The 20650-nt window shown below is 38.4% G+C and overlaps 1 protein-coding gene across 1 annotated transcript in view; it reads right to left on the bottom strand.

Moving 5' to 3' along the window:
• The window catches only part of LOC122798357 (mitogen-activated protein kinase kinase kinase 3-like), a 749834-nt gene that overhangs the window by 178446 nt on the left and 550738 nt on the right, over positions 1 to 20650 (bottom strand). Inside the window, exon 9 of the mRNA XM_044067209.1 lies at positions 15376 to 15440. Coding sequence (XP_043923144.1) covers positions 15376 to 15440 — 65 coding nt within the window. The remainder of the gene's footprint in view (positions 1 to 15375; positions 15441 to 20650) is intronic.

Here is a 20650-nt window from a genome sequence, read left to right as displayed (position 1 = left end):
AGCTATGGTTAAAAAGCAATTCCAGATGGCCTGATAGGACATGTTTTATGTCATTTAAAAGGCAACATAGGATATTGTCTGGGCCCATCAATGCAGTGTTCTTGGCCTTAGAGAGGGCATTGAGGACCTGTTCCCCAGTGAAAGTAAGGGGTGTTATATTTGATGGTATTTCTTAAGGGGAGGTTGACAGGGAGATGGGATAAAGTGAGAGCTGAGTTTGTCTGCCAGTAGGTTTGGTATATCTTCTGTCTCAGTATAGGTGGATCCATTTACAATGAGCTCTGCACATAACGGTGCATTCCCTTTGAGGCTGTGGACATAGCGAAAGAATGCCGTGTAGTTGCCCTTGGACTGGGATGCCAAATTTCCCTCTGATGTGGCTTTGGTAGACTTCATTTGTCCTCTGAGTTGTTTGTTTAGTTTGATGAGAGTGATTTTATCATACTAGGTGCTACACCTCCTAACTTTCACCACAGTTTTCTTCCTTCTGTTATACAGTCTATTGATGTTGTGATTCCACCAGGGTGGTTTGTTTTTTGAGTTAGTTCTGTTTTTATTCCTGGTGGGTACAGCTACCTCTATGCAGCTATTAACATGCTTGTGGTGAACAGCTTCAAGTACGCAACAGTATTCTCAGGGTTTGTGGTGGTGTGACAATAGGAGGTACTGTCAGTCATGCCAGGAGAAATAGAGCAGTGGATTTGTAATATATGTCATGACAGCTAGCTGGAATTTTGTAAATAATTATATGTCATTTGTATATCAAACTGATTTGTACACATGCTTGGGCTGAAAATGTATTTGTGAGGTTTGCTTGTGTTAAAATATATCAACAGTGTATCCTGCTGGAAGGAAAAGAGATGTACATGCATTATTGTAACTGTTTAAATGTATACATTGTAACAGCATATACTGGTAGTGAAGAGGTTAATCTTAATCCACTTGACTTTGCAAAATATTCTTGAAATTAAATTACTTTATGGGTTAAGCCATAAATATGTTATCCAACAGTTTTGAATGGAGCCAGAGACACAATGTATGTGCTAGAGAATAGCAGGTAGCTCCTATAGGAAGAGTGAAATGGTTTTATGGTTTTATGACTTCCAGCAGCTGCACAATAAATGAGTAAAGCTCTATCTGTGTGTATGGTAACACATAGATGCTAAAACCCTGGTAGCTTATAGCAATGTGGAATAGTGCAGGAAACAGTCAGATGACTAGATGTATGCGATGTCATTCTGTACAGAAATAATGTTTTAATATTAGAGGAGACTGAAGTCTCAGCAGCATTCTGTATTCTGTCTTGGATCTGACAACAAGGACTACTCACCCATCTTGTCTTGCTCTATTCAGTAAGTAGGAACCATAATTCTTTTTTGTCAATCAGAACAGATAGTGAGACTAGCTAAATATTTTTTTTCTATGACTGTATGAAACTTTCCATCTGTGTTATTTGTAATATTTCCTGTGACTGAAGCTCTGGTGTTTACTGTAAATAGATATTTAGTATTTTCATGTTGTTCTATTATTTATTATCAAATATATTTAAACTCCTCATTATGGCTGGTCCTTTTTAGCTTTCAGAGTATTTCCATATATTTTATTTGGTGATAACTCTGGCCAGTTCTAAAACCCTGGCCATTTGGTCAACATTATGTATTAATATTAACTTCACTCAGTGTAATTGGATACCTTTTTAAGAGCATTATAGTAACTGACTGTTGGCAGTGAAACTACCTTATAATCTGGACAGAAGGTGGCATAACTACTAAATCTGTGCCAGTCTTTCCTGGGTGTGTACGTGCATGTGCATGTGTGTGCGTGTCTGTGTCTGTGTCTGTGTGTGTGTGTGTGTGTGTGTGTGTGTGTGTGTGTGTGTGTGTGTGTGTGTGTGTGTGTGTGTGTGTGCAAATTAAATCTCAAAGAGGGGGGACACAAATCACTGGTTTCATACTGCCAGTGAGGACATTACTGGGGACCTGGGGAGAGACAGATACAGAGAAATCCAGATCCTGGGCTGAGTGAGTTCACTGTGTGCTCTTAAGGGAAACTGCGCATGATGCAGAGAGGTCTGTATCTTAAGAGTGTATCTATTTGTTTTCCAAGTGAATGTCCCTCTCCAGTGTCACTGGTGAGGATTCAAGTTCCTTTATTACTGGCCCAGAGTGTGGATGTCACATATTGGTCAGCAGTTGTGTGGCTATTGAACTTCTGTAGCCTGGAAGCAGTTCTCCATAAAGATGTGCATTCTCTCAGCAGTCACAAGGTAGATATTCAGAGTTTCAGATCACAACAGTTTTATTCATTTTTTTGTTAGTTTAATTTAGTCAGGGAGAGCAGGCAAAAATGTCAGCAGAGGATTACTGCAAGCTGACAAAGAACCAGTTGGCTAAGGTGTGCATAGCCAAAGGACTGGTGTATGCCAACCTGACTAAACAGAAAATTATTTCATCTTTAGTTACAGCTCAGACCAGCAACCAGGAGGATACCCTGTCTGGTGATGTGATTTGCAGCTCTCAGAAACAGGATAGCTCACCTTTTCCTCAGAGGACTTAAAAATCCATCTAGAGTTAAAGCGACTTTAACTGGCGGCCAAACATATGGAATTAGAATCAGCGGAGAGACTGATGCAAGCAAAACAGATAGAATTAGAATCAGCAGAGAGACAGTGGCATTTGAAGGCTGAAGAAAATGAGAAAGAGCATCAACATGAAAGGGAAATGCTGCCTCTTTGCCAGGGTCATGGAGGTTATGGGGAAGTGAATAACTAACTGAACCCCAGAAGCAATAAAGATCAGTAAATTTCTTCCACAATTTAAAGAGGGCGATAATTTTGATAGTTTTATTCATCTATCTGTAAGGATATGTAAACAGTATAATGTTGACGAAGGGCTGTGGGTATGGTTCCTGACCCCCTTACTCTATAGTAAAGCAGCTGTAACTGCTGTTTACAAATGATCTGATACTGATTGTTTAAACTATGACAAAATACAGAAATGTTTACTTGAATGCTTTAAGTTAGCTCTCAAAATTTAGAGAAAAAAGTTTCATGAGCACAGGCACAAGGTAGATGAAAGTGTGTGTGATTATATTGCTAAGTTAAGCACTTATTTTCATAGGTGGGTGAGTGGGTGTAGGTCATCACTTTTGAAGGGCTGACAGATGTTTTGGTGAAGGTACAAGCCCTTAGCACTTTGCCTGAGGACATGAGAATCTGGTTGGCAGACAAAGTGCAACTCTGCAGATGAGCTGGGGAAAAAAGGGGATCCCTACTTAGCAAGCAGGACATCACTGCACAGGAAAGGGATACCCAGTGCTGCACATGGCTATAAGGGAACCCATGGTGGGCAGCCTAAACTGCCTCCAACAAAGTCCACCAGTAACAAGGGAAGCCACTAGTTCAGGTACATGGCCAGGATCAAGGGTTAAATGGTTTAAATGTAACCAGTGGTCCATGTAGCATATAGATGTCCACAGAGCCAAGCTGGGAAACAAAAGGTGATGGAGCCAGCAAGTGGGAATAACAGTATGCCAGTGTAAGTTGTGTGGGGACAACAGGGGTACCAAACTATCACAAGAGGCTATATCCTATGTTAGTGGATGGAAAACAGGCTACTGCTAAGATAGACATAGCCTCTGACATAACCACTGTGAAGCCTGCAGTGGTTAAAGAGGAACAGTACTTGCTTGGGCAGTCCACTCCAGTCAGAGCCTTAGGAAGGACCCCATTTCAAATGCTATTACAGGGAGGGAGCTACCCTGTATCAGTGAGACTGGTTTCACAATGTCATTGGGGAGCCTTACTGGGGACCTGGTGTGAGACAGATATAGAAAAATCCAGACCCTGGGCTGAGTGTGCTCCCTATGTGCTCTTAAGGTAAACTGTGCTTGATGCAGAGAGGTCTGCATCTGGAAATACTGAGTGCATCCATTTTCTATTCCAAGTGAACATCCCTCTCTACTGTCAGTGATGAGGATTCAGGATCCTTGATTGCTGGCCCAGAGTGGGAAAATCACTGGTGGCTTGAAATTTAATAGTAGAAAGTTAGTCTTAAGAATAGTTCATGAACATTCCAGGGTTAGCTGGGGTTCCAGGTTTTACTTTTACTTTAAAGGAATCTATTTTGTAGTCTGATCTTACAAGAGAGGACATCACACTAGGGAGTGTGCAGCACTCTCCAATATTAGGAAGAACTAGATCCAGTATGTTTTCACCCCTGGTCAGCACAATGATAATCTAGTCCAGGGAGTCTACATTTACAAAATCCAGAAATCCTTGTGCCTGCACGTTTAGTGTCATATATGATTCCTACTTAACAGTGGGATTATTAAAGTCTTCCATGAATATGGCATTGGGTTGGATGGTGAGTGGTTCCAGTAAGCTTAACTACATGTTATGGGTTTTCTGGGAAGTTGTATGGGACTTTGCCTATGGTGATATGAACATGAAGAAACTCAAGTATATCTTCCTATATTACCAGCCTTCATGTACATTTATTAGTGATGTAAAACTGCAACAACTCCACCTTTAGTCCCTGTCTATGTAGTAGCCGATCTAAACTTGTGGAAAGCATTATAGCCTTGCACTGCCTGTGTAGTCTCCATGGCTTTAAACATGTCTCAGTGACTGCACAGATGTCAGCTTTCTCTAGGTTGAGGAGAGCTTGTATGGAGTGGAGTTTCTTGTTTAAACTCCTAGCATTGAGCAGTAACACCTTTAAATTTTCTTGGTTTTGATTTGCTATGTCAGAAGCACTTTCAGTTTGGCATTGGCACCATGGGGGAAGGAAAATGCTTTAGCTAATATTCAAAAGCCTAAAGGGGAGAGGTGCAGATCATCCCTGGCAAAGCAAAGTAGTTTGTTGACCATCATCTTCTATGCTGACAAATACTGCATCCCCTAGAATGACAAAAGAAACTAAGCCAATTATTAAAGTCAGTCATCTTCGGTTTGTATTGAAGCATCATTCTTGGAGAAGGTAAAATGCTGCTCAATGATAGGTTCATACCTAGAACCAGATCCAACAGTAAGTGACCTAGGCAGTTGCCTAGGGTCCCATGTTGGAGGGTACAGTGTTGGCATGGGGGGGGAGGCGGATAACAAAATTATATTCTCTGCAAATAAAAAGTCCAACTTTAGGATCTCGCAGGAGACTTCTAATTCTCTAAAGTAGAACAGCAAGCCTCATAAACCTCCAGGATAACATCTTAACTTTCGTTACCTGCATCCCAGTACTGCAGGGGATTTCATATTGAGAGTGGAGCAGAACTAAAACATATCCATGTAAGGTGACTTAGGACTGCAACATGGGAGATTTGATGGCAATTCAACACAGAGAAGGACTGAAGCCAGTGCGAGTCAGCTGAAACAGTGAGTGCATGGAAACCACAGCAAGGCTGATGAAAATAAGTGTGTGTGTGTGTGTGTGTGTGTGTGTGTGTGTGTGTGTGTGTGTGTGTGTGTGTGTGTGTGTGTGTGTCTGTCTGTAATGCTCCAGTTAGGCTGACTATCTAGTTAAGTGACTTTGCTCAGAATCAAAATCTGACCCTTAATAATTGGCAAGTTAGTACGTTAAACCTCGACACCGACTGTCAAGTTTCTTTTATGTATATTTTCTTCTTCTTTCTGCTTTTCCCGGTTAGGGGTCACCACAGCAGATCACCTGTCCGCTCATGATTGGCAGTGGAGTTTTATGGTGTTGAGTTGCCAGCCCAGCGCCCAACCTTCCACAGAAGGCACACACTCACACCTAGGGCCAATTTAGAGTGTCCAATCCACCTACAGCATGTCTTTGGGATTTGGGAGGAAACCGTAGCAGCCGGAGGAAACCCACGCGACTACAGGGAGGACATTCAGACTCCGCACAGAAGGCACCCCAGCCAAGAATCGAACCGGAGAACCTATATATATATATATATATATATATATATATATACACACACACACACACACACACACACACACACACACACACACACACACACCATATTTTTTGGGTTTGTTTTGGTAAATCCCTGAGGATTACAGTCTATTAGTGTTAATCAGAATTTTATACTTGTGTTATTCAATGTCAGGGGTGCAGCAGGTAGTATACTTGCCCTTGGTGCAGAAGGCTGTGGGTTCTCCTTTCCCACCAGGTAGATCAATTGCTGATACTACTGTGCAGCATGGAGGAGGCTATTGCACTCCTGAGTGTGGCCTCCTTTGATGAAATGCCTACTAATTATTATATGTATCTGCTGTCTGCTTGACAGCCACTCCCTATTGCATATCACCAACAATCATTTTTTTAAAGTAACATAGGAAATTTTATTCAAGGGCAGCAGGCACTGAATTTGTAGATGATGCACTGAAATGCAAAGTTTGTTAAAAGTTCTCTTTTATGTAAAATTATTCACATGACTTTTACTTCAGCAGAGATTGTATATATTGATTGTTATTGGTGGATTAAAATGACAGCAGTCTGAGTGGCTTCTTATGGTTGTAATGTTCTGAAATGGCCTATGGTTTGAAAACAGCCCAAAGATACATTTAATCTGCCACTGGCCATATGCATTTTCTATGAATGTGGGTTTTAATGCAGTTTCAATGAATGTGAACTTCACGGGCAGAGGAGTTTACTGGTACTCATGCTAAGTCTGTTTTCATTATGAGACTATATTGTTTTGTTTAGCAAATAGCTATCAGTATTTCTGCTACAAAATTTGAAATAAAGTTTTAAATTAAATTCAAAATCTGTAATCCTAGCAGAAGTAATGAAGAAAAGAGTCTGCACACTGAGAGGTTTGAACAGTGTTTTATGGTAATGGGAGAGGCAGAGCCAAGTAATGGGACACCAGAATGGCTGCTAAGCGGAATAGTATGCACACTGACAGGTTTGAACAGTGTTTTATGGTAACGGGAGAGGCAGAGCCAAGTAATGGGACACTAGAATGGCTGCTAAGTGGAATAGTATGCACACTGACAGGTTTGAACAGTGTTTTATGGTAACGGGAGAGGCAGAGCCAAGTAATGGGACACCAGAATGGCTGCTAAGCGGAATAGTATGCACACTGACAGGTTTGAACAGTGTTTTATGGTAACGGGAGAGGCAGAGCCAAGTAATGGGACACCAGAATAGCTGCTAAGCGGAATAGTATGCACACTGACAGGTTTAAACAGTGTTTTATGGTAACGGGAGAGGCAGAGCCAAGTAATGGGACACCAGAATGGCTGCTAAGCGGAATAGTATGCACACTGACAAGTTTGAACAGTGTTTTATGATAACGGGGGAGGCAGAGCCAAGTAATGGCTGCTAGGTGGGGATGCTGAGGGATGATGGGGACGCTGGGGGGGCTGGTTTATTACCCTGCCTAGGGCCCCATTTGATCATGATCCGGCTGTGCTCAAACCAGCACAGAACACATATTCCTATATATATGCATCCTTTTATAACTTCTTATGAAAACTTTGTTCTCCTTTCAGCTAGTCTAAATGGCAGCTACAGGAAGGTCACATGGCTAACATGTAAGGATTCACTGTGTAAAACACATCATTAAACCTAAAATAATACTAACATATAAGCACAACCAGGTATATACAAAGAAGTTATTGCTCTATATACTTGCAGTTCTTTTTCTGTTTTGAAATCAAAGCTCTAAGGCAAGCATCCATCAGCAAGTTGAATAAATAATATTTATATCAGAATTATTGTGTTTTACCATTTATGCCACTGATTTTATCAAAGTATTGCTATTTCACAATGTTTGGCTTTTACTACCATCAACAATAATTTTCTCTGTTACCAACAAAGAAGCAGGGACATCATTTTCATCCCCATCCCATGCTCCATGTATATGGAGATTGTAAAGCCCCTCTTAATCTCAAGATTCCAGTAATTTTGCACTGTAAATGTATGTATTTGTCACTGTATGAATATTCGTGGAGACAGTACTTGGTATGTGACTATCTTAAAATTAATCAAACAGCATAAATTCTCTTTTCTTCACTATAGTCTGAGCTCCACTAATTGCACTATCCACATAACTCAGAGCTGAAATTATATTTCATATGTTGTAGATTTGTCAGAATAAATATGGGCTTAAATACAAGAACAGCTACACTCCCAAAGATGCAGAATATGTTCATCTTCTTATAACTGAAGAGCACTTAATCACATTTCACCATTTCAGACCTGACTTGACATATCTAACACAAGGACATGCACACACAAATCATTACATACGTATATACATATACATATATACACATTCACATACACATACATATCTCTCTGTCTCTCTCTCTATACATATATATATATATATATATATATATATATATATATATATATATATATATACACATACATACAGAGAAATTGAACAGTTAAAGAACAATAGAGCTAACAGAAATGCCAACAAACAAATACTAACAGCTGCTATTATATGATGTTATAATTATACAGCACAGGAAAAGCAGCCAACTATGATATCAGTTATCATAATTTAGACTGCTTGTCACTTGAATGGCAGGACTAGACACACAGCTTAAATTAAACATCCTCTTGAGTGCTCTCCCTAAACATTGAGAGTCAACGCTTCTCCTGGTACAAGCCTGAGACACCCCCCACTCCCCAGTAAGGGCTGCAAGACTGACTGGCAAGTAGAAAGAAAATAGGCAGTGGGGCTAAAGTGATGAAAGATCACCCAGGGGGTGGGGCTGCACCACTGTGGGCATTCCCTTTTTACTGTCTTACAGACTGGGAAGAGACTAGAAAATCAATTTACAAGGGAACAATAGAAGGACATAAGTATGGCTCCCAAGTATGAAACAAAGTCCAAAAGGTTTAGGAGGTTTGCTTGGAGGTGGTAGCATAGGTTTTTTTATACCCCCAGCAGACCTCAAATAATTTTTCCTCAGGTAAATGGCAAATGTTGGAGGTAAGATGGGGAAGAAAGAGGCAACTGGGTACATATGTTTTGGAAGTGTAACAAGTTTGCATATTTTTAAAATTCCCTACAGAGTAGTCCCTCTGTCAGAAATATTGGCTGTAACTAAGGAAATGATTCTTTTGAGCTGGGACACAAGAACTTAATTGTAGACATATTAAGGCCTTGTTAAGTTTATTTCTGATGGCTGACAACAAAGCAATTACTAGGAAATTGAAATCAAAGTCTAAACCGACTATATCTGAAGTACTGAATGTTATAAAAGAGATGAAAAAAACTGGAAAAGGGATATTTTGAAAGGGGGAGCAGCAAATTACATTGAAATTGTAGGCACAATATATGCAGAATAATATTCGGCTAGAGGATGAGTGAGGTTTTATGGAAGGCAGGAACTGAGCAAATTGTGTAATGTTGGACTGACGATAGTTATAAAGAAAAAAAATATGTGATGTATAATGTACGTAAAAGGAAAAATGTTAATATGGTTTGTTTTCTTTTCTGTTAATATATGTTTGCCTATGTCTGAAGTGACAATTTAATACAGGTGTTAAAAAAGAATGACAAAATAATTCATTTTAAAAGTTAACTGCTATGGTATTCCTTATCATACATTGCAATATTTTGTTACACTGCTTCGATCCCCTCATTATTTTTACCTAAACAATTACCTGAGAATGTAAATTGTTTCAGTAATTCCAGTCAAAAATTAGTGTTGTAAAAGACTTAAAATTATATATTTTGTTCAGATAGCAAGAACTATGGATAATGTGGAAAAACTGTATGCACTATTTTCCTGTGGGCTTACCTATAGACAATCATATGAAAAATTGAGGGATAAAACATTCTCCCATTTATAATTCTCATGTAAATTTATACACTTAAAATTATTCCCAGCACATTATATTGTATGATTTATTAATTATATTAGCTGTTAATCTTCCATAATCATATCATCCAACAATTCTAATGAAAATCTACAATGATTCAGAACAGGTAAACCAGCACTGTTCTCGTAGTTGATTCAATGATAAATTATTATTTTAAAGAAATATATGCACAAAAGAGAGTGCAGAACAGGAACTTTTAATTTAGCATATCATGTATTAGTATGCAATATGAAAATGATGGATTGCGAAAGGAATGAATTTATAAATGGATGACTCAACGTACTGGTGTGGATTAGATAATCAATGATAACCCATATATGTTAATGGCCAACCACAACAGACTGTAGGGTGATCCACCATGACAGAGGAATTTCATAAAATATCAAATGGCATCTTATCCATGAAATACTAAGGGGGAAATTACATTTTGCAAAGCACCCAAAAGTGAAAAGTAGATGAGAAAATGTGCCCTATATTTAGTTACTGATAAACAGAAATGATATGTATTTAAAATATCCTGATAACAGTATTAGTAACATTCTAAAAAATGTAAACTGTTTAATGATAGGCACTGTTTCACAAATTGTGACTATATACAACAGAACATGACATTATTAGTGACTATGACACACTCATTTAAACTTATTACATATTGCACTTGATTTAAGATCTTAGCAATAACCTGATGATCTCTGAAGTAATCTTTCATAAATAGAGCAAGAATATCTGAAAATATGACTAACACATGCTTAGACTGATTGATCTGAATATCTAATAAAGTCTGATCAAACAATAAAAAGTGAAAGATTAATAGCAGCAGCAAACAGTGCGTCAGACAAATGGACATCTCTCATTACACCTGTCTTTACAGGGATATATGAAGCACATTGATTATATATTTTAATATAAGCTTTGGTATGAGTGTAAAGGCTTTGTGTTATGTCTAAAAATGGTTCTGGAATATATTAATATGGTAACATCTGATGTAAAAATTTTCTATTACCATATCAAATGGTTTGGTTACCTCAAAGTTAATATTGCTGGGGAAAGGCTATAATAAAAGGTGTCAATTGTGTTTTAAGTAAATTATTTTTATGCATTATGTTTAGCTGTATTTACTGACATCTGAAAGCATTCTCAGTCAAAAAAGAAATGACTGCATACATACCAATGCAAAATTGAATGTCATAAGCAATGCTTCATTAGTTTTGTTTGTAATAATGCAATAATGTTTGTATTGTGTGTGTGTGTGTGTGTGTGTGTGTGTGTGTGTGTGTGTGTGTGTGTGTGTGTGTGTGTGTGTGTGTGTGCCAACACTGATTTAAAGAATAGATTGTAAACTGAGTGAGATTTCTTTAATCCCAGTAAGTGTTTTGCCGAGCTGGACCTGTTGTTTTAAGACCAGACAGTTACCTGGCCATTTACTGTCTATATGTATTCATAAGAAGCGGAGTTACAGGCAGTGCTCTCATAAGCTTTTAATGGATAGGAGCACTCCATCTGTCTTCTCAGCAGCAAACTAATCAAAACAGAGGTTAGGAACTGTGTGACCAAAGGGCAATACTTAGCCATCAAGGGGGCAGTTGGACCCAGGGGTTCTATTTGTTGAGAAGTTAATACACAGCAGTAATGGATCATGCCCTATGTAGTATGATTACACCATCAACAGGATGGAAATATAAAACTTTGTAGGTGGGACCTGCCATGCAGTCATTTGAATTTCATGTCCAACACGGATCAAATATAACCCGTCCCCCAATGTAGATGACCTGTCTCTGGCACATAGCCAATCAATTAGGGATAAAACTGACAGTTCCTAGCTGGAGGGTAGGAATCTACTGCAGCAAAGCATGGTGGTTCTCACCAAACAAAAGAATATAAGTCACCCACATGTGTTTAAATAATTTTTATAACAGTGATGCAAAATGATACTTCTCTAATTGCTGTAAATGTTTTTTCAAAGTTGGACCTCTTGTTGTAAGTCTAGGCAACTGCCTAGCTGTATAAGAAATAACAGCAGGCTTCTTTAGTTTGTTGGCTGCAATATAAAACAGTGTCTGATGAAAGCCTGCTAGAGATCAAATGGCCTTTTGGTGGAAGGGGTTGGAAGTCCAGACCAGCAGCTCTGGGAGACAGACTCAAGTATTGGAAAGAAAAATAGCCATGAAAAAGGCTGGACATTTTTTCCTGCCAGAGAAATCTACAGAGAGAGAGAGAGAGTGAGACAGAGAATGAGAGTAAGAGAGAGATACCAAGAAACTACTTCTAAGCGGTGTAAGACTGAACCAAAGTTATTGGCTGTACAATCAACTAAACCATATACTTTGTTTTGTTTGGAAGAATCTGCCTTATTTACACCTGTATAATAATGAACTGCAGTATTTTTACAGAATGGTAGTCTTGACTGCATAAATATATGTGTGTGTGTGTGTGTGTGTGTGTGTGTGTGTGTGTGTGTGTGTGTGTGTGTGTGTGTGTGTGTGTGTGTGTGTGTGTGTGTGTGTGTGTGTAGGATTAGTTAACTACAGCAAAAACATCAACCACAAAAGTTCGATATTGGGAGCAGTCAACTGCACGTGCAAGGAAAATATGTGAGGCATGCAACCAAAATTTAAAAAATTGCATTTTTTTTTGCAGGGAGCAAGCTGCCGTACCCCCAACACCCTCTGCTAATTATATATATTAACCCTAAGACTGCACAGTCCCCAGAGAAAGGGAATATTCTGCCACCTGGGGATTGTCAATCTGTCACACCTGTCCACCATCTGCATATGCTTAGTCAATATGGTCGATCAATCAGCCGTTGACATTGTGGTGTGTTGACATAATTCAGTAGACTGATATATATCTATATTTAGATCTATATGTGTGTATGTGTATGGATTCCCTTCACAAGCTCAAAGTTTCAAAACCTTTGAACTACAAATGGTCGAGCCATAAGATCGAAGTTTTGAAACTTGAAATGTTTTGAATAGAGATCACTATACAGCGCGGAATGTGAAATGTACCATTTTCCTTACTGTAGTGTGATCTCGGAATTGCTATATTTATTTATCAGGGGATGTGGGGTGCAGGGGTCTTGCCCCCTGCAAAGACGTAAAAAAATACAAGTACATACAGATACAATACAGAGAGCGGCCTAGTTTAGTTACAGTTGCATATAGTTTTTATCTATCTATATATATCTATATCTATATATATATATATATATATATATATATATATATATTTATATATATATATATTTATTTATTTATTTTATTTATCAGCACATTATACAAATAGTCAAATGTTTATTATGTTGAATGTCTGTGATGCCAGCAGAAGTGATTGGACAATCATATTATCATTTTTCTCAGTATTACTTTGTGGGAGATAGGGAACTGGAAGTTGTGTGATTTGTCAGAGTCGTTATACATATTTATATATATGTATAAAAGCAGGGGGTGTGGAAGTGCAAGACAGCACAACCCCCCCCCCCCTGCAAAACTATGTGTTTTTTTTTCAGTGTTTAGCATTTCATTCGTTTGGGATCAGCGTTTTGATGTTCAGCATTGTTGTACTTTGATATTCTGAAGTAAATTCACACATGAATACCACTTTAAGGTGAAAGGTTTCTCTCTGCTTATTCCATCGTCTTAACTTTTATACCCACAGGTAACTTTCCCACCTGATTACACATAATACCTCTTTTTTTATATTGTAGGCTCTCTTTTTAAAGATACTACGTATTTTGGTATCTTTTTACTTGCAAGCGTTTATCTGCATCATAATAAGAGCTTGTGGCTGGTAATTGTGGTGGAGTTTGCCCTTACTGTGAACTATGAGCTGATATTTTGGAATTATACTTTCAAAGGTTCATAGGTAAGTATTAGGCTAGCTGCCCTTGCAGACCACTTTAAAGCTAGCCAGTTTCCCTTTTTGTGCTGAAACTAACCTTTCCCATTTGGTTACAGATTGGCCTTACCCATCCCATGGTCGATAATTATATATTATCCCTAATGAGAAAAACTGGGATCCCACCATTGATAATTTGAAGGGATCCATGCATGGGATAAAAAATTTAGGAGCTGCCTCTGTCCATAACTAATATGGAGGAGGAGAGGGCAGTGCTGGAGTAAATCTTCTGTTTCCCATCCGCAGGTCAATGTTGCACCTGAATATGGACAGGATTAACTTTGCATATGTGGATGGCGAGTCTGTTCCACAGCAGTGGTATCCTCTGCAAGCTATACCTGTCTCTCCAAACCATTCTGTTAATGTTGCAGAAGAGATTTAGATACCTAGACCAGAGTGTTTGTGATGCCATTTGACTTGGTAGTGTCCATTAAATACATCAGTAATGGGTGGAGCATACCTTGTTGTATGTTAGACACAGGTTGTCTCAACAGTTTGTAGGATACCAACTATAGTGACAGGGCTTTGAGTCAGTACAAATAGGATATGTTGTGCAGGTCTTGTATCCTTTAATTAAAGTATCCCTGTAGGCTTTCCAGTTACTGCATGCATCTGGACAGATATATGCCAAAGGGAGCATTATATCTAATAAGGACTGAGTAAAGGAGGACAATGACACCCCTAGATCTAGACACAGTAGCTTTGTTTATAAGCTGTGCAATATATAAGGGCTTCCTTACAACAATAGGCACATGTTGGCCAAAAGTTAGGTCACTGTCCACACAAGTTCCCAAATCCTGAACAACTGGGTCAACTCTTAGAGGTGCAATGTCAATGTGGTAGTTCCCTGGGGTAAATTACTTCTCAAAGGATACAATAATGCATTTTTTACATTTAGTTTCAGTTCATGATTTTGGCAACAATTACTTATTTGAGACAAATCTTCTTGTAGGATGGCTAAGTCATTTAAGGATTCAGTGACTGCTCCTAGCTTACAGTCATTGGCAAACTTAGACAAACAGTGCCCTTTGCTATTGGCTTTTATTTTAGAAAAGTAGGTGCAAAACAAGAGAGATCCCAGCACAGAACCCTGAACCACCTTTATGAAACTAAACAGGTATTAATTATTTTAAATTTTTTTTTATACAAATAATGCACACATAATTCAATAAAGACACCACCTTAACAGCATGCATCTTTGTCTTGTCAATGAATTGATTCATTATTTTAGACCTGCTTTCGCTAGTTCAGGATCAGAAGGAACCATTGTCCATTCTAGCACCTGGGAGCTCCAAGGCAGACAGACCATCAGCCTATGCAGGACTGTTTAATGTGTACACCTGCGCTCATGCTCGTGCACACAAACACACTCAAGCAAACACATGCACAGGCACACAAACAACTGGTCTGGGGGATTATTGGTTCACCATGTCTTTGGCAAGTGAGAGAACACTGGTGGGAGGCCATGCAAACATTATACAGAAGGCACCATAATCAGGAACCCAGCTAAAAGCCAGCACTGCGAGGCAGCAGTGTTGTCCATTGCACCACTTTTTTCCTTAGTGTTTATGCAGCTACTGTACAATTGAATCTACTTCTTTGTGCTTAGATCTGCTACAGCTCACCCTCCTCCCCAAAGAAAAAAAAGAGGTTCCAATACCTGAGAAGTCAAAACTGTCATTGATATGACTGCTTCCTCTGGAAAGCCCAGGTTTTGAGAAAGAGCTGCAAATAAAAGTGAAAACAAAATGAGAAACATAATCACACATTAGCTTTCTCTGTAAACCAATTCCTGATAAATAAGCAAACATTAAGAAAAGAATGACATTATATGTACTTACCACAACAGTAATGTCTGAAGGGTTGTTAGATTAGTTTGTGTCTGTTGTGGCTTTAAAGCTATGAAATTAAACTGATTGTAAAAGTGTAGGATACAGGAGACTATATTCAGCAGGATCCCTTTCAGTATAAGAAAAGAATGATATGTTTGATAGTATGAAACATCTGGAGAAGAAGAAAGACTGGTCTAAGAGAGGGAATGTGTCTGGACCAACATAACCTTTTGACAAATAAACATTCTAGTTGGATGACAAATCAGATATAAAACATATTCTGCGTATGATTTAAAAATATTTTGGGAGAAAGAATGACATATTCCAAATCAGAATCCAACAGCAGAAGTGATCATCCACAGCAAAGATGGGTGCTATCTTTTACATAGTAATCCAGAGGTATAGCTTGCTGTTCCATCATCTGGGTCACTCCCCTATCTGGTGCCTCCCCTCAGTTTTAACATTTAAGCTATTTGGACTTGAAAAGCAAAAGTAAATAAATAAATAAATGAAAACATCTCTTTTTAAACTAAACTATGGCAAACTCCTTGCAGCCGCTACAGTTCATTCCTGCCACAATCAGACCATTAAAGTACCTCAGACACTGAGAAGCTCTTCAGACTTGAAGAGCAACTTGCTCTTTACAGCTGATATCAAAACATCAAAACAGCTGTACACAAATGACTGCAAATCAGTCATATACTGGCTTGTTGCACATCATACAGAATGTGCAGGTTACTAAAACTCATGCCTACGGGTACTGTACATCAGATGTTGCAGGTTTCCTGTTTTTCCTGTCTTTTACGTCTGTTTCACTACTTTTTACCACTAAAACTACCTGCCTCCTGCCACTATCTGTCAGAGGTCGCAGGTTTCCTATTTTTTTCAATTTGGACAGCTGATTCATTACTTCAGTACCTTCAGCTTTGCTAACCATGCTGTTTTGCCTCATGCTACTAAATACTTTTTCCATTTTTCACTATTTAACAGAATGCTGTAGGAAGGAAGTGATTATGCTTTTGATCTAATGGCCTTCAAGAAGTTTGCCTGTCATACTCTCATAACCCCTTGATGGCATTTTCTGCGTCAACACACACACACACACACACACACACACACACACACACACACACACACACACACACACACGCACATATGTATATATATATATATATATATATATATATATATATATATATATATATATATATATATATCAATCCTGGAGTATGGAATTTATTACTAAATACTCACATTAATAGTTTGCTTCTGGAGTACTTTGTGGAATATTTAACTTTTTCATGTACTCCTACTGGTGTTTACCATCTGTGTAAGTTTTGCTATATGTATGTACACATCAATTTTCAATATATATATATATATATATATATATATATATATATATATGTGTGTGTGTGTGTGTGTGTGTGTGTGTGTGTGTGTGTACCATACAAGTTTCTGATGGACTTTTATATAGATATTTAGAACTAAATATATATATACATATATATATATATATATATATATATATATATATATATATATATATATATATAGGTAGATAAATATAGATAGATGGGATACAGACATTTTGTTCACTTTGCAAATTATCAAATTCATTTGCTACTAGTATTTTACAATGAAGTGTAAGATTTTCAAACAATGCCAGTAACTGCTTGTGGAAAATTGAGGTACAGTGGGAAGTGGAATTTTGCCCTTTCCTCAATGTCATGCGATCTAGGAGTTACAACTGGCAGGGGTGTGGGGAGTGCAGAGGGGCTTACCCCCTGAAAAAAAAAATATTTTTTTCTTGATGATATGTCTTAAAAATCTTTTTAGTCTGATCATTTGTTGATCAATATTTTGGGTACTCGAGGAAATGCCATATATCCATACATACATAACCATATGTGTACTGTGCAAGTAAATTACTGGCTTCCTCTCAGAGTAATAGGATGTGTGGCTGTGAAGTTAATGACTAACTTTTCTTCATAGTAATGGGAATATATATATATATATATATATATATATATATATATATATATATATATATATATATATATGTATGTATATATATGGGTCTACCTTCATTTGCCGTAAGACCACTAAACCAAAATCCAGTTGCCAGTGACGAATTCAACGAAAGCTTACAATACCAAAACCACAGAATACTGAATAGCTGTCACCGGGGGAAAAAAAACAGTTGGCCACCAGGGTGACCTTTGCCCCTTTCCCCCACGTAGTGCGATCTCAGAGTTGGTATATTAAGTTGGAGGGGTGTGGGGGGCACAACCCCCTTACTTGGGTAGGTTTCATTTTTGTGCGTTTGTTATTTTACGCTGGTGGCCAAATTTTTTTTTCCCAGTGACAGACGTTCAGTGCTCCATGGTTTCGGAACTGTAAGCTTTCGTTGAATTTGTCTCGGGCAACTGGTTTAGTGGACTTTCGGTGAATTAAAGTAGACCAATAAAAAAAAAAATATATATATATATATATATATATATATATATATATATATATATATATATATTTATACACACACACACACACACACACACACACACACACACACATAGTATTAGTTAATGGCTATCTAAGTGTGTAACTTTTCTTTCTCATTTTCCCACATTACTGACACTTTTGTATTTTGTTGCATGGTCTGACATTATCTCCTCCAGCAGTGTATTCCAGGAATAAGTTTAAAACAGTACTGGAGCAAAACTACAACACTGCATTTTACACTGTGCAGAGGTTATCTCTAAGTAGCCTATATGGATGTCGATTTTGTAGCTTTTCCATGTCCATAGTTATCTCTTTTGGGTCTTTTCCCTACCTTCTCTAAGTTCCCTTCTATTATTTTCCTTAGGGTATTAACATTGTTGATTCCTCACTTACATATTCATTCACTTGCTTCCCCTATCCAGTTGCTTACTATTACAGATTTAACTCCCCTCTACAATACTAATATTTTTCTTTTCTATATGGTCCTGGTTTGTGTCCAGCCTAACAGACACCTCCAATCTGTTCTGAAACTATTTTACCATTCACATTTTCAGAACATGTATTATTCCTGCCTTTTTGCATTACATCTTCAGCATTTAACATCACTTCCCCCACCTCCATGTTTCTTTCTTTCTCAGATGGGTATCCCATCTTCTGGTTCAAATATTTGACCCATTTGCCACCTTTCACACTATTTCTCACTCACCATCTGTGGCTTTCCACCCTTCTTTCTCTTCCCAAATTTTCCTTAGTTTCTGCCTTTCCTCCTCCTTTTCCTGTCTGATGTCTTTATACATTTAGCCACTATGCCATTTTCCTTTCCAACCATTCCATTTTCCAACCAGTCCTCATTTCCCTTGGCAGACTCTGCCTCCTCTTATCTGATGTTGCCCCCTATTTTCTCAGTACTTCCTCAGTTATGATTTCCTTTTCCTATTCTCCCTTCAGTTGTTCCCATATTCCCTTATATTTCTCTCATTTTTTTCACTGTCGCTTTGCCTTTCTGATTCCTCTGCTATGTCTGCCCTAGTTCAGGATTTCTCTCATTTTTTTCACTGTCGCTTTGCCTTTCTGATTCCTCTGCTATGTTTGCCCTAGTTTTGTTCATCCGTTCTCTATCAAGATTCGTTTCTGTTCTTCTCATCTTTCAATGTCTCATTCCTCCCTCTCCTACATCTTACCTTTGAGTTCCATTATGTCCTCTAACATCCCTTTCACCTTTTTGTCGTTCAGTGTGAGTTTGACTTTCACTCAGACTCACATTCTTTTCTTCCTATTATCTATTTTTTTCCCCAGGTTTACTTCACCACCAAATCTCTGCCTATCTTTTCAAGTCCAGTGCTCCCCAGCCATCTTTTATAGCACTCGTTTTCAGTCTCGCACTATTAATCCTTGCCCTTTTGCCTCCATATAGAAACTGATTATATCTGCTTTGCTTTGCATGTCCTTGATTACTCATTCTTACCCTGACATAGGGATGTGTCATAGCAGGTTCCCTTCAGAATCTGGAACGTCTGAAAACCCGAATGTCATATGGTCGAGACCATATGATCGAGTTTTCACAAGCTCGAAATTCTGAACTGAGATCTGCATACAGCGCAGAATGGGAGATTTCCCTTTTCCTCACTCCAGTGCGATCTCGGAGTTGGTATATTTAAATAGTGGGGGTGTGGTGGGCACAGGGGGGCTTGCCCCCCTGCAGAAACATTTTATTTTTTGTTCTCTCTTTTTTTTTGTTGGATTAATTTCAGGGTTTCAAGCTTCTGAAAACTTGATCGTATGGTCTCGACCATATCACATTCGGGTTTTCAGACATTCGAGATTCTGAAGTGAATCCATCATAGCATATACCCTACTTTTGGGCCTATCATTTTCACTATGTTCACTTTGCATTTTATGGTCAAAATCTTTAACTTCCAGTCCCTTAGTGCTTCCACTATTTCATCTGCCCACTTGTTGTAGTTCATGTCTCTCATGTTGCCCAATGCTTCTCACACTTCCAGCCCATATTTTGTTCCTGTTTTCCCTTGAATCCCTATTTCTAACTCCATTTCTCCTTGCTCCCTCCTTGTCCCATACTTACTCGCATTGTTTTCTTTAGGTTCCCTTCCAAGCCTCTTTCCTGACCGAATGTCTCAAATTTCTTCATAACAACATTTGCTGCTCTCTTTATGTCTTATACCAGAAGGACACAGTTACCTAGCAACAAGAGGAACTTGTCCTCTCCCCTTCCATGCAGTTCCTGCCATTTTAGTGTCTTCCTTGCGATTATATCATTGTTAGAATCAATAGGTTTAGTAACACCAGGCAGGCATCCTTGCCTGGTTCCTTTTTGGATTTGGATCCTTTTGGTGTATTTTTTATTCATCTTTACTGCTGCTGATGGACACCTAAACATTGTTTTTATCCACTTACTTAATGCGTCACCACCCCTACTCACATAGTATGTCTTGCATAAATTCCTAGTTTGGTGTATCAAAGGCCTTTTTGATGTCAAACAGTATTAGTTTGGCTTGCTGGCTACCTGTCTGTTCTTGTCTTTCTATAAAGCTGATACTTCCAACAGGTTGTCAGATGGTACTCTCCCTGTCGTAAACCCAA

The sequence above is a fragment of the Protopterus annectens genome, chromosome 3.part1, assembly GCF_019279795.1.
Source record: "Protopterus annectens isolate FY-2018-M chromosome 3.part1, PAN1.0, whole genome shotgun sequence".
Lineage (NCBI taxonomy): Eukaryota > Metazoa > Chordata > Ceratodontiformes > Protopteridae > Protopterus > Protopterus annectens.
This window is presented reverse-complemented; position numbering and strand designations above follow the sequence as displayed.